We start from the raw sequence: 14,257 nt of genomic DNA, 5'->3' as shown, positions 1-14,257 counted from the left end.
AAAACTTTGTTTACTTAATTTTTATACATTTTTACAAATGAGGACGTCCCCAAATTGAGGTTTTTGGTAATTGTGTCAGGTTTTGCTCACTTTTGAGTACAAATTTGTCCCCAAAATACGGTTAAGCAGGTACACACACGTTATTACTACATTCAGTGAGCCTTCACCCACGTTAACCTGTTTGTGAGAGTTTGTAATCATATTTTAATCTAGCAAAACACAGACACAAGTAGCCTAAATATTAAATGAAAGCAAGTCCTTTTTAGGATCTGCTTGTAGTAAGCCTACCTCCTGTTTTTTTACATGAATAAAGGGTTTTTTAGTGTAATAAAGCTTGTTCTGTTTTGAATCCGCAGAGCTCAGGTAGAGCTCATTAAGAGCCACGCCCTTCTAATCAGAGGCCAGTATAAATCAAGATCAGGTGAGTGGTTTGGTGTTGCTGTGGAGGTGAGCTGGTTTCTTTTACAACGTTTAATAACTTTAGGCGATAAGGTTGGCTTAAACATTTGTCTTTTGTTTTTCTAGATTTCAAAGGCTTTGAATTAATTCCTGCTTGCTGTGGTACTTGAGTAAAATGGTGAGCTTAGGCTACTGATGGTCGTTTTCACTGGATTTTTGGTGTTATTTTAGCACTGCAGTTGTGACTTTTGGTGTGTGCTTGTGTTTTGTCTTGGGCAAACCAGAGGGAGTGTATTTCCATACATATTGGTCAAGCAGGTATCCAGATGGGTAACTCCTGCTGGGAGCTGTATTGTTTGGAGCACAACTTCCAGCCAGATGGAACCGTTGTTGGCGATGGCAGCACTTTGGCTGATTCCTCTTTTGGCACTTTCTTCAGTGAAACTGGTGCTGGGAAGTATGTTCCTCGTGCAGTTTTCATTGATCTAGAGCCAACAGTTGTTGGTAAGACTGAACACCATTTAGGTTTTTTTTTATTTTAAAGAATGTTCCTGTGTTTCCAGTGAAGCTGTATGTTATTCCTTTTGTAGATGAGATCCGTAATGGACACTATCGACAGCTGTACCATCCTGAGCAGCTCATCAGTGGCAAGGAGGACGCCGCCAATAATTATGCTCGAGGTCACTATACCATCGGCAAAGAGATCGTAGACTCCGTGCTCGACCGGATGCGCAAAATGGTGAGTTTACACTTAAAAAAATAAGGTTCTTTATAATCTACAGCAAACTGAAGAGTCTTTAACATCCATGGAAAGTTTTCTAATGTTCAAGAAGGGTTTCTTTTTGGGGGGGGGGGTTGAAAATGTGGAACACTATATATTATGAATTGCTGGCTGTATCTGAATCCTCTGGTTTCTCTCCAGGCGGACCAGTGCACTGGTCTGCAGGGGTTCCTGATCTTTCACAGCTTTGGTGGCGGGACAGGCTCTGGCTTCACATCTCTACTGATGGAGCGACTGTCTGTCGACTACGGTAAAAAGTCAAAGCTGGAGTTCTCCGTATATCCAGCCCCGCAAGTCAGCACCGCTGTGGTGGAGCCCTACAACTCGATCCTTACAACCCACACTACACTGGAGCACTCCGACTGCTCCTTCATGGTGGATAACGAAGCCATCTTTGACATCTGCAAGCGAAACCTCGATATTGAGCGCCCCTCCTACACCAACCTAAACCGGCTCATCGCCCAGATCGTGTCCTCCATCACAGCATCACTGCGTTTCGATGGAGCCCTAAATGTGGACCTTACGGAGTTCCAGACCAACCTGGTCCCGTACCCACGCATCCACTTCCCGCTGGTCACCTACGCTCCCATCATTTCAGCCGAGAAGGCCTACCACGAGCAGCTCTCCGTACCAGAGATCACCAACGCCTGCTTTGAGCCGGCAAACCAGATGGTGAAATGTGACCCTCGCCGTGGAAAGTACATGGCCTGCTGTTTGCTGTACCGCGGTGACGTGGTTCCGAAAGACGTGAATGCCGCCATAGCCAACATCAAGACGCGGCGCTCCATCCAGTTCGTAGACTGGTGTCCCACGGGGTTCAAGGTTGGAATCAACTACCAGCCGCCCACCGTCGTGCCCGGAGGGGATCTGGCCAAGGTGCAGAGGGCCGTCTGCATGCTGAGCAACACCACTGCCATTGCAGAGGCTTGGAGCCGCCTGGACCACAAGTTTGACCTGATGTATGCGAAGAGGGCTTTTGTGCACTGGTACGTGGGTGAAGGGATGGAGGAAGGGGAGTTCTCGGAGGCGCGAGAGGACATGGCTGCCCTGGAGAAGGACTATGAGGAGGTTGGCGCTGATTCCACTGAGGACTGTGGGGAGGATGAAGAGGAGTACTAACTATGTAAAATGCATGTGTATATGGCGTAAATAAACTTAAAAGCATCTAAACCCTTTTAGTTTGGTTCTTTGCTTAGTTTTGCCTTCATTACCTTAAGTGGCTGTGGTTTAGTTGGGGTTTGGGGCTCATTTGTGTCCTTTTGGTATTTGGGGAGCTTGATTGTGCCACAGATGGTGAGGTATTTTCATGACGTTTCATTAAAAAAATGCACAATTTTCAGTCTCTGGTTCAACTCGTACTAGTTTTAAAATCTGCATAAGAATTTAAACTCATAATAATTTTCTTATCTACAAAAGTTTCAGTCTCTGGTTCAACTCGTACTAGTTTGTGGCTCTGCTGCAGTAAATGCTGCATAAGAATTTAAATGCAGCAGGATGTTATTTGCTAGAAATCTCTCCCCACTTATTTGAAGTGTGTTTCTTCAGGTTCTCATTGCCACAGTATGCTGACTTAAAACTGATTAGTGTGGGGATCCCTTGCAAGAAATTTTTACTTGTCTTGAAATTAGTGAATTAATAATGGTTAAGCTCAGAAATTATATATGTTTTTAAATACACTGGTGTAAACAAATCTAGACCAGATTAAGATTATGCCTCACAGTAACTTGCAGATTTAAATTCAGTTCCATATTTGATAAGCGAGCAGTTGACAAACACATCCTGAGCTTACTTTCTGTGGGATGAATTTCATTATTTCAGGTGTTCTGGAGTATATCAGTTGCAGTAATCTTGAATGTGTATTGTCATCTTTTCGGTTGTCACATGTAAGTGCAATGTAAAACTTGACTAAATATTTTGACTCAAAGATCTGACCCATGCTTAGACTTTCACATGACCACTCACTCATTTTACAAAATCCACACATATCTCTTAATTGTCTCTGTATAGTCTTATTCAGCTGTTAATATATGGATATTAAGAGGCTTAAGAAAACTGCCAGAAACACACCCATCCACTCTTCACCTTACTGCTTTATTTTCAGCACTTTAAAAAGCATTAAACATTTACTATTAGATGTCAATTTAAAAAAAAATCTATAAAACTGACTGCTTGCAGGAGTTCCAAAATGAGTCTCAAATGATGCACTAAACCCTAAGCAATTATGCATTGTGTACTCCACTGTCTAGCATGTAAACTTCTTTCTTCCAGTTTCCGCATCTTTTAGTCCTTCCCTCTCGCGTATGAGGAAAGCTGCAACCGTTGAGTGCATTAAGTGTCCAACATGCCATGCTTTGTTTTTACAATTTATCCTAAATCATGGCATAAAAGAGCATTAAGTATGTGGATTGGGACGCACCTACGTTCTGTGGCTCCACAGTGATTGGTGACATTTACAGCTTGGGTAACTGGCACACACACACACAAAAAATGTGATGACAGACTCCAAATCTCATACTTCTGGGGGTCCTGTGGCAACAGAGCAACTGGCATTGAGAGGAATGGAAATGCTAATGAAAAATATAAAATTAATATAAAAATGGTATAAAATGAACCGGTTTTGAAAATTGAACTACTAAAGGGACATTCACAAAGCATGCTTCCTAACATGAAAATAAATAAATGGAGTGCAGAAAAACAAAAATGATTTTTGGGAGCTTTTTTTTGGCTACTGATACAAATGGATGTAAACAACAACAAAAAAGACACCTTATTTGAAGAAAAGCATTTATTTTGTGAGCTTCAGTTGAGCAACTTTTTTTTTAAGTTGAACAGAAAACATTTCAGGAGATGGACAGTATATGAATATATAGGTATCTTTTGAAGATATTTTATATCCCCTTCGCTATACAAGTGAACATAAACATCCAAAAAACCTTTCACTTTTTTTTTTTTGAGGAAGAAACTGAAAGCAATTAAGGTATGTTTTGCTTAGCAAATAATGCGACGAGCTACAATACTTGTATATATTTATTGCCATTACATCTTAATGAGACAGGATAAAGTAAAGTGTTTAAGTCTGAAGGATTCCGGTGCCTGACACAACCAGCAGGTCACTGAAGCACCATCCCGTCATGGACTGTTGTCCGACAGACTAGTCATTTGTCATGCAGCCCTTAAACACGGATGCAAATGTTTTCATGTTTTTTCTTTTCCAAATATTTCCAAACGCTTACAATCATTCAAATGGTGATCAACCAACTTAATGTCATATACGAAGGCATTTAAAGGAATTTAAAATGGAATAAAGGCAAGTACTTTTGGTATTCAAACTAAATACACACTGCCGATACCATTGACTAGATAATAATAATAAAAAAAAAAAATAGCTTTCTTCATGTTTACACATCCCTTCTTTTTCAATTTTTGACCAAAAATGTAAGTTGTTAATAACGAAACTATGAACAGTTTCAAAAAGATAATACCTCTACAATGTAACAATTAAGATCCTTCACTGAACTTGAAGTACCCTCATCAGCCATGAACGACGTTACAGTTTCGTAAGTTAAAGAAACAGTAGCATAAACCTAAATAAATGTGAAATTCCACTTTTGGTGTAAAAACTAATTTACGCTAGGGCTCAAAGTAGGTGCTAAGTGCGAAGCAAAGAACTTACTCCAAACTCTGGATTCCCACAAGAAATCTTTGTCACTTTTTTCTTTCTTGTATAGGTGTGGTATTTGTAGTGTCCACTTTTACATTGGTAGACCTCACATAAACATTGTGTATCAGTCTAAGGGTCATTTAGTCAAAAGGGCTGAAGTCCCTCTCCAAGTTTTCAGATTCATCATCATCAGAAAAAAAGTCATCGTCATCTATGTCTTCCTCATCGTAATCCTCGTGCCATTCTGGAACGTATTCGTCGTCATACTCGTCATCCTCCTCTGCTTCATCACCAGGGTCCTCGCCGGCGTAGTTGTTGTTGTCAGAGTCTCCAGAATCAGAGCCTCCATCAGATTTGGACCTGAAATTAAAAAAAAAAGGAAAACGTATACATTTCAAGAACGGTCAGAAGTCAGTCATGCTTCTCTGTGAACGTGTGGCGGCTCACTCTTTGTTGGCGTCTGTGTGGTTCGCCAGATTTGAAGCCTGTGCGGTCTCCTGGTCCGGCCCAGTCTTGGACTGATATCCCACACGGAAGTCCTGCCAAAAAAAAGACGATGTGTCCCAGACGGTCAAATGTGTGCTTTGAAGGCTAGTAATAAACAACCCCAGAAAGTACACGAGTAGATTTACTTGAGTGGAGTGCTGGAGGATGGCCACAAGGCGCTCCTGAATTCGACGAATGAGCTCCAGGCCAGTGTTAAGGTGCTCAGTTTTTAGGAGTCGGACACAGGATGCAAGATCAGTGCACTGCAGCAGCGTCTCCTCTGAAACCAAAATCACAGCTAATATTATCATCATATAACCAATGCATCAGAACTAAACATCACTGAGTTAGAGCACAACAGTTAAAAACATCCCATTCGATATATAAACCTTGTAAGATCATGAGCTCGGACCATACGTGCTTTCTTATCAGTGCTTATTGGTTTGGCTTAAAGTCTACAACTATTCACTCCAAAATGTTTAGAACTCCCTCTGAATGGGAAAAATACTTCCAGAACCACGGCTTCTGCCGCAGTCTATTGGCAAATGTTTAAAGTTTCTTCGAAAATATTCCTATCACCAACCAAGCAGGATCTGCAGAGCGTTAGTGTGAAGGTCCAGAGCTTCTGTCTGTTGCTCCATCACATCCATCTTCTCCGTGTCCTGGTTGTAATAGCTGTAAACACAGGAGTACGCCAGCACCTACATCACAAACACAGCGATAAGAATAAAGAAAACAACTGGAAATACTGAACAAATACTAAAGCCATTGAAGATTCCCACCTTTCGAGCTTGGGCAAGAATCTTGCAAGCGTCGATCACAAACGTCAGAGACTTCATCTGTAAAGCTTCATAAAAAAAAAACACCTCCATATCCATATCAAATTCAAATTCAAATCAAAAGCAACAAAAAAACAACAAACAACAACAACCCAATAATAAGGTTGAAAAGAATGTGATTAATGGCTCCAACAAACCTTGGCTTGGTTATGAAATGTGCATCTCTCATTGTAGTCTTGGAACTTCTTCTCTTGCCTTGCAGCTTTGCTGACCTGTGATGATCATTATTATTTACAAACCACAATGCTCAATTATAAATATATATATATATATATATAAAAATTGGAAATAGGATCATATTGCAATCAAAATATGAATTAATCAAAGTCAATATATACATTCATTTATTTGCCTGTGTGTGTACAGAGAATGAAATGTGCAGCCATTATAAAAATATATGTGACCCTGGAGCACAAAACCAGTCTTCAGTCGCTGGGGTTTATTTGTAGCAATAGCCAAAAATCCACTGTATGGGTCAAAATTATCAATTTTTCTTTTATGCCAAAAATCATTAGGATATTAAGTAAAGATCATGTTCCATGAAGATATTTTGTAAATTTCCTACTGTAAATATATCAAAACATTTTTGATTAGTAATATGCATTGCTAAGAACTTCATTTAGACAACTTTAAAGGTGATTTTCTCAATATTTAGATTTATTTGCTCCCTCAGATTCCAGATTTTCAAATAGTTAATCTCTGCCAAATATTGTACTCATAACAAACCATACATCAATGGAAAGCTTATTTATTCAGAAGAGTTGACCCTTATGAGTGGTTTTGTGGTCCAGGGTCACATATGGTGAAGCTGCACCTCGTATTTTGACATTACACAAAATATATACTGAGGCCCTCTTTCCCACATAATATAAATTCCCAGCCAAAAAAGGTCAAAAGCTGATAAACAATAAGCACATGTATGAAATGTATTGAACATGCACTGGAGTAGAGCATGTGGAAAACTGTATAAAAGAGTGTGCAGACAGACAGATCTCTGATAATAAAGTCTATCTCCTGGCATCAAAACTTCAAGCCTTCGAGGGTGATTTCTCACAGCATCTTCTTAAGACACTTACCATGGCTGAGCAGTTGTAGTAATCTTTATGTGTTGGCTTCCACGGCTTCAGGCACCTCCAGCAAAATCCATGATTACACTTTGCACACGTCATACTACACAGAGAAACAGACATAATGCATGCATTTAGTATTAAAGTTAACTGTTACATAGTTCTTCAGTTGAATAATAAATGTGAGACATTTGTGCATGCACACTCACTGCAAGCAACCCTCGTTTTTCTCGATCTGGGCCTGGCAGCTGGGGCATCGTTTGGATATAAGTTTGGCCAGATGTTTACTCTGTGCTTCCATACTCATTCCCTCATAATAGCCTCCGTCGTCCATCCACTGAGACATGTGACTGCAGCTGGCTGGGTAGTGCGCCTGATGAATGGACAAGAGATGGACAGATTACAGCACAGCACAGGTGTAAACACAGCTGGCTATAACTGATTACATGCAATCTGGATTACCTAATCAGATTCCAAAAATTAAGTACTTGTAACTAGATTAAATTAAATTTTAAAATACTCCAAATCAGACTACAGCTACTTGTTTATTGATTACATGTTATTCACTCAGTTTTAAATATTTTAACAATTAAGTATCACATTTGCGTGTTCACGGTTCTCTGCCGTTGGTTAATGTTCAGATGGCATGCAGGTAAACAAATAAACGTTTGAGCAAGCTCAAACCAAGCCAGTTAATTTGGTCAGTCACACTTTTAAATACATTTTAGCTTTTCTATAGTAAACTATGGTAAAAATGATTTTACTATGATTACATACAGCAGCAGCAAGTGTGTAAGTTGTCATGGCAACCAGATACATCGCCTGTGTATTACTTGCACTATGTCTTTTTATGCTGCGCTATAATAAACACGTTGAAAATAATGCACCATAGTCAACAGAATGTCAAAGTAGGCTTTTATTAAATCAAGGAGTGAATTTCTCACCCACTGCTTTAAAACAGATATCTGTTAGACATGATTCACGTTACACACACAATAGCAGACACACAAACACTTCACAGCCCATTTAGAAAATCTTACTGAAAATGGCTGATTGTTTATAATTTAAAATCTATGGCTCGGTTTTGTTTTTGTGTAAATCAAATAACATTAGGTGTAAATAGTCCTCCTTCTGAAAAGTAGAACAATGGAGCGTCCTGCAGATCACCTTTAAGAGACTGTTCGGGTCTGGAGACATCAATCATTTCGCAACCAACAGACTTCACTGCAGTTGTTGTACGTTGAAAAAAAAAAAACACTGAATATCCATACACACCATGCAACAGGCAAGTCACGCCGTGCATATTATTCTTTTTTAAATTAGTAAAATCTTTCAGTCACCTGGGGGCCCCTCTGCCCAAAGTAGGAAACAATTAAGATTTTCTAATATTTTTTGAAAGAAGTCCCATATCAAATGAGTGCATTTATACCAAAAAACAAAAAAAAAAAACAACAACGAAAAAAAAAAATAACCAAGAAAAAAAATTCTTTGATAATGTAAATGTTTTTACATACATACATACACATCTTACAAGATAATCCCAGTAAAAACATACATAGATAATGTAAATGTTTTCAGCATAAAAATAACATAAAATTAGTAAGACTTAGCAATAAATAATGTGTATGAATCTGGAAACACACACACACATACAAATATACATATACACACACACACACACACACACACACACACACACACACATACAAATATATATATATATATATAATAATTAATAAAAAAATGTGTATTTTAATTATTTACTCAGTCTTCAGTGTCACATGATCCAAAATAAAACAATCATTACTCAGTCTTCAATGTCACATGATCCTTCAGAAATCATTCTGATATACTGATTTACTGCTTATGAAACATTACTTATTATTATCAATGTTGAAAACGAACGAAGACTAAAACATATAAATAAATTTATTTGTAAAATAAATATCTTTTCAACATTAATAAGAATTATTATTGATAATTGAGCACCAACATTGGTAAAAACTGAGCAGCAAATCAGAAAAAAAAAAAAATCGTTAAAAAAATTCAACTATTCCAAACTTTTGGGCAGTAGTGTATAGGCAACCTTCTACGCACACTTTGGCAATAGAATTGCCATTGGCTAGTAAATTTTTTTGTTGACTCGCCAGACTGATATATATACACACACACAAACCAAAAATTACATTTTTTTTTTTTACTAGTGGGTGCAGGACACTATAGTTAATTTACATAAGTGAGGATAGCAAAATAAAGTAAACTGTGACATATTATACCCAAAAATTCTTCATACAGTGGACAATAGAGGCGTCATGCCCAATCAAAGCTGGGGGCACGTGCCCCTTCAGATTTTTGAGCCAAGTGTATTTTGAATGCAGCTTCCAAAAGACAAAAAATAGCAAAATAATATTTTTTTTGCTGACTGAATTCTGCTCTCATCAGAAACAAGTGCAGATGTGCGTGCGATTCATCTCACGTGTAAACAGCTTCAGCGATTATAACAGGTAAATGTTTTTGCTTTCTTTCTGTACAATAAGTCAGTGAAAATTTTCTTTGATAATGTAAATGTTTTTGCTTTCTTTCTGTACAATGAAAGTGTTATAATTAGTAACTTACAATGTGTTTATTAAATTCACGTTAAATACAAAGGCAGTCTTATTAAAAATATTTTATGACATGACATCCATATCTGAAAGGTGAACTCTGTGCTCAATGGGTTTACACTTTCAGAGCAAAATAATGGTTCTTAATTAAAGGGACACTATTTCTCTAAATGATAAAACAGATTTGGTTGATGTAATGTGACACATTCAAAGTCATATTGCAAAGGAGGACTACCTTATGATGAAAGGTAGAAAACTCTTCGACACAAGATTTTCATTTCTAAATTATAAGGTTGCTCATTAAATGGAAACAAATATTATTGGGATAGTTCCTGCTTTATTTGTTACTACAGTAAACAGGGAACAAAATGCAAAAAATAACATTGTTAGTTTTCTTGTAAGGTGTTTAAATGTTTCTGGCCCTCTTTGGCTGAATGTGTTAGATAAAGTGGCCTTCAGTAATCATACCCAATGTTTTTTTAATAAATTGATATTCACTGGTTATTTTACCTGAAAATAAATTTGTCTGGAGTGCATGATATCAACATGTTTATTGGTATATACCTTGCAAATAACTTTCCAAATTGAAATATTATAGCTGGAACTTAAATTTAACAGAAGTAAAATGAAAGAAAATAAAAAAATACATTTTAATATTTCGAATAAAAAGGAAAAAATAAATAAAACAAGCCTATATCAGTTATACAGCGCTAATGTGGCTGATGGACAACCAGTAAAACTGATAAAAACAAAAATAACAAAAACAATTCAAACACACCAACCTTACCCATAATTTGCTTAAAAATATTAAAAAAACAATATCACAAATATATTAAATAAATTAAAAAAATTGTGATAATAAAGCTTATGTTTGTAAAACGGCACAGCTTTTTAAATATCTGAAAGTATAAAAATCTCTCTAACGTATCTAAATTACGACCAATGCTCTCAATGTCAAATGCAGAAATGTTAATTTATGTGTTCATGACCTTGTAATGCTTTATTTAGTGCTTGCTCTGTGCACTTAAACTCCAGCTGGTCCAAAATGTAGCAGCTAGAGTTCTTACCAGAACCAGGAAGTATAACCATATTAGCTCGGTTCTGTCAACACTGCACTGGCTCCCAATTGAACATCATATACATTTTAAAATCTTGCCAATTATAAAACCCTGAATGGTTTAGCTCCTCAGTACTTGAGCAAACTCTTATCGTATCATAGTCCTTCATGTCCACTGCGATCTCATAATACTGGCCACTTGATAATACCTAGAATAAGAAGATCCCTTTTCCTAGGCAGATACTTTTCCTATTTAGTGCCCAAACTCTGGAACAATCTACCTAGCGTTGTTCGGGAGGCAGACACACTCTGTCAGTTTAAATCTAGATTAAAGACCCATCTTTTTGCCCTGGCATTCACAACACACACTACTGCATTTCTATAATTTAAATGTTAGGCTGCATTAATTAGGTCAACCGGAACTGGAAAGACGTCCCATAACACCAGATCTACTCACTACATCATGAGAAGAATGGCATCTATGCTAATATTAGTCTGTGTCTCTCTTATTCCGAGGTAACTGTAGCCACCAGATCCAGTCTGTATCCAGATCAGAGGGTCACTGCAGTCACCCGGATCCAGATCAGATGGTGGATCAGCACCTAGAGACGACCTCACAAGACCACGAGAACCAGACGAGTCCTCTGCTCAATCTGATTTGCGTTGCAGCCTGGAATTAAACCACACCATGCTGGTTTCGTCTGGACAGAGGAGAACCGAGCCTGTTTTTTTTTTTCTCCATTTCTGTCACTGATGGAGTTTTGGTTGCTTGCCACCTTTCTCCTTTGGCTTGCTTAGTTAGGGACAGTTTCTGGCAACATTGTTGATTGACTGCACAGACACTATTAGAAGAGAGCTGAACTGAGCTGGAAGATGACATCACTGAATAAACAATCAACTGATTTTAACTGATAAACTGACTGTTTTCCATTTGTCCTTTTGCATTATCAGCACACATTTTTCCTGTTTAACACTGCAAAGCTGCTTTGACACAATGTGTTTTGTATAACGTGTTATATAAATAAAGGTGACTTGACTACACTCTTAACATCAGTCAAGTCAAGCATTATAATATGATAGAACTTCAGTAATTAGAATTAAAACTTGGTAACCATGTATGAATGCATATTTGTCATTTAAACTGAACTTATGACTGGTGCTGGTGCTTAAGATATTGTTGATCATTCAGTGTTTCTGCAAAAAACAAGGGAGAAAAATAACTTACAATAATACTGATAAGATAATAATAATACTACTACGAATTCTACTACTAGTAACAATATACAACGCACTTAGGATTGATGAGCTGCTGGGCTCATGAATATTAATCACGTTGTCAGCGTTCGCTCAAACTGATTTGCTGAAATCAAAATAGGGACGTAATAGATGAGCGCCAGCCAATGAGATTGCAGTTTGCACATTAGCTCCGCCCACGACTGGAGAAATCAGCATATCTTCTGCTTGTTCTTAAAAGCTGAATGATTCTAAATAAACGCCGCTACTTTGACAGGAAGATACAACAAAGAATATCGTTTCTGCTTGGTATATGAAAGACAATCGCTCTCTCTTTCTTTCTTTGCATGTGTGAGAGAAACAGATCTATCAGCAAATCGACGAGAAGTCATGCGCCTTCACACTGGAGTTTAAGGTGCGTCAAATACAGGTGCGATGCGCATCCATTGAGTTAAATTAAATAGCATTGATTGCTTGATGGAGAGTGAAACTCTCAAGCACACAGAGTGCTCGGCGAGTGAAAATATATCTGTGCTAAACTTATAATTAGCCTCCAACTCAATCACTGGCAAGTAAAATCTGAGAATGTATTAGCCGATGGCTAACGATAAACATCATTTAGTCACCCAGAGTGAAGATTTAGTCACATATGTGAGTGATTTACTCATGTTGAGATGAAATGTGACCCACACATATTTCTCTATATCAGCTATAATAAGAGATCAGATCATGATTTTAGTATTAAGATGACACATTAGGCAGATTACCTCTGGGAAGTTACAGCTGAAACAGGAAGACCAGCAGCACTTGGAGCAGGTGCCCATGCTGCCGATGTTCTCCTTGCACAGGACCTGGTCACAGCCCTGAGGGTTGGTACACCAGGTCAGGTTGGAGCAGCACTCCACAAAGCCTCGCAGAAGAGCACTGTCATACTGCAGGAGAAAGCACAGGATACAAACTCATTCTCTGGCCCCTCAGCCCACTGAGTATGTGTGTTGACCTGCACATACTTTGGCAATGGTGTCCTTATCGGTGAGGATGTTGTGAAAGAACTTGGAGGTGGGCTGAGCCCGACAGTCTGTGATGGGACAGTGGCAGCTCATGACCAGATTCTGTTCGATACGAGCAGTGAGGTACTCCTGCCAGCAGGACTAATGGGAAACAGAAACGGCATGTCAACACAAGCACACAGTTTAACATTACATCAGATAGTGTACCTGTTTAGCATCTAGCAAAAATTATTTAAAACTAAGCTATCAGGACATTGACAAATATACCTTGGAGGGGGGTTACTAATAGTTTGGGACAGCATAAACTCTCTTTTTGAGTTATAAATCTACTGTCAGGATTGACTAAAAACATGCAGTGAAAAATCAGCGATGAAAAGGCATTTCTGAGGCTGACCTTAGTGCATATGCATTGTAGGAGTTTCTCTTTCAGACACCAAATTTATGGGAGGAGAGCACTGAAATAATTTGGAAAAACTTTCCACTTCCATCTGAGCATTTATGAGATTGTGGTCTCCTGCTAATATGCCCTGTTTAGTAAATCTGGCCCATGAATACAAAGACATATTACATGTGTAGCTCATAACTGTTGTACTTGTAAAGAGTCTATGAAAAAAATCTGGCTTTTAGTCTGTTAGCTGTGGGTCATCGGTACAATAAAATATGACAAATAATAATAAAAACTGACAAAATTAAGTTTGAGCATAACTATTTCTTTCCCTTACATTAAAACTTCCACTAAAAATACTTGCACTAAACAGAATTAAAATGCATCCCTAAAATCATGCTTCATCACTTTACATAAACTACAGGCACTGGCTTTTTTAAAACTGATTTATGCAACCAATCATGCAACCAAATTATGTTTTTCAGTCTCTAATGCTCACCAAAGCTGCATTTATTTGGTCAAAAATAAATCAAATCTGTAAAATTGTGAACTATCATAACATTTTAGAATGAAATGTATTCCTGTAATGCCGAAGCTACATTTTCAGCATCATTATTTCAGTCTTCAGTGTCACAATAACCATTTCTTATTATTATCAATGTTGAAAGCAGTTGTGCTGCTTAATATTTTTGTGGAAACAGCTTTTTCATGCTTCTTAATAGAACGTTCAAAAGAA

The 14,257-nt window shown here is 37.9% G+C and overlaps 2 protein-coding genes across 5 annotated transcripts in view; one reads left to right on the top strand and one right to left on the bottom strand.

Moving 5' to 3' along the window:
* Window positions 1-432: 432 nt before the first annotated feature.
* LOC109069805 (tubulin alpha-8 chain-like) lies at window positions 433-2,350 on the top strand. The gene is made up of 4 exons (XM_019086410.2): window positions 433-577; window positions 684-903; window positions 990-1,138; window positions 1,322-2,350. Exons 1-4 carry the CDS (start codon window positions 575-577, stop codon window positions 2,297-2,299), a joined length of 1,350 nt encoding a protein of 449 aa, XP_018941955.1. The 5' UTR covers window positions 433-574; the 3' UTR covers window positions 2,300-2,350.
* Window positions 2,351-4,189: 1,839 nt separating this feature from the next.
* LOC109113220 (cullin-9-like) overlaps window positions 4,190-14,257 on the bottom strand; it is a 47,787-nt gene continuing 37,719 nt past the window's right edge. For 2 of the 4 annotated variants that reach the window (XM_042768452.1, XM_042768453.1), the window contains 5 exons: window positions 13,137-13,277; window positions 12,894-13,058; window positions 7,443-7,606; window positions 7,243-7,336; window positions 6,247-6,378 (listed from right to left, as the gene is read on the bottom strand). In XM_042768452.1, coding sequence (XP_042624386.1) covers window positions 6,286-6,378; window positions 7,243-7,336; window positions 7,443-7,606; window positions 12,894-13,058; window positions 13,137-13,277 — 657 coding nt within the window. In that variant the 3' untranslated portion in view covers window positions 6,247-6,285. Of the gene's footprint in view, window positions 5,202-5,288; window positions 5,381-5,473; window positions 5,608-5,910; window positions 6,029-6,109; window positions 6,221-6,246; window positions 6,379-7,242; window positions 7,337-7,442; window positions 7,607-11,961; window positions 12,088-12,893; window positions 13,059-13,136; window positions 13,278-14,257 lie in introns of those variants that run through there. The other 2 variants (XM_042768455.1, XM_042768454.1) reach the window with 2 other exon arrangements.

Source organism: Cyprinus carpio, chromosome A13 (genome assembly GCF_018340385.1).
Source record: "Cyprinus carpio isolate SPL01 chromosome A13, ASM1834038v1, whole genome shotgun sequence".
NCBI classification, from domain to species: domain Eukaryota; kingdom Metazoa; phylum Chordata; class Actinopteri; order Cypriniformes; family Cyprinidae; genus Cyprinus; species Cyprinus carpio.
Note: the sequence above shows the minus strand (reverse complement) of the source record. Positions and strands in the feature narration are given on the sequence as shown.

Bases quoted from the DNA above. Each gene is read 5' to 3' on its own strand.
- LOC109069805 (XM_019086410.2), top strand. The intron at 904-989 runs GTAAGACTGAAC...TTCCTTTTGTAG, and splicing joins TCTAGAGCCAACAGTTGTTG to ATGAGATCCGTAATGGACAC. The intron at 1,139-1,321 runs GTGAGTTTACAC...GTTTCTCTCCAG, and splicing joins TCGACCGGATGCGCAAAATG to GCGGACCAGTGCACTGGTCT.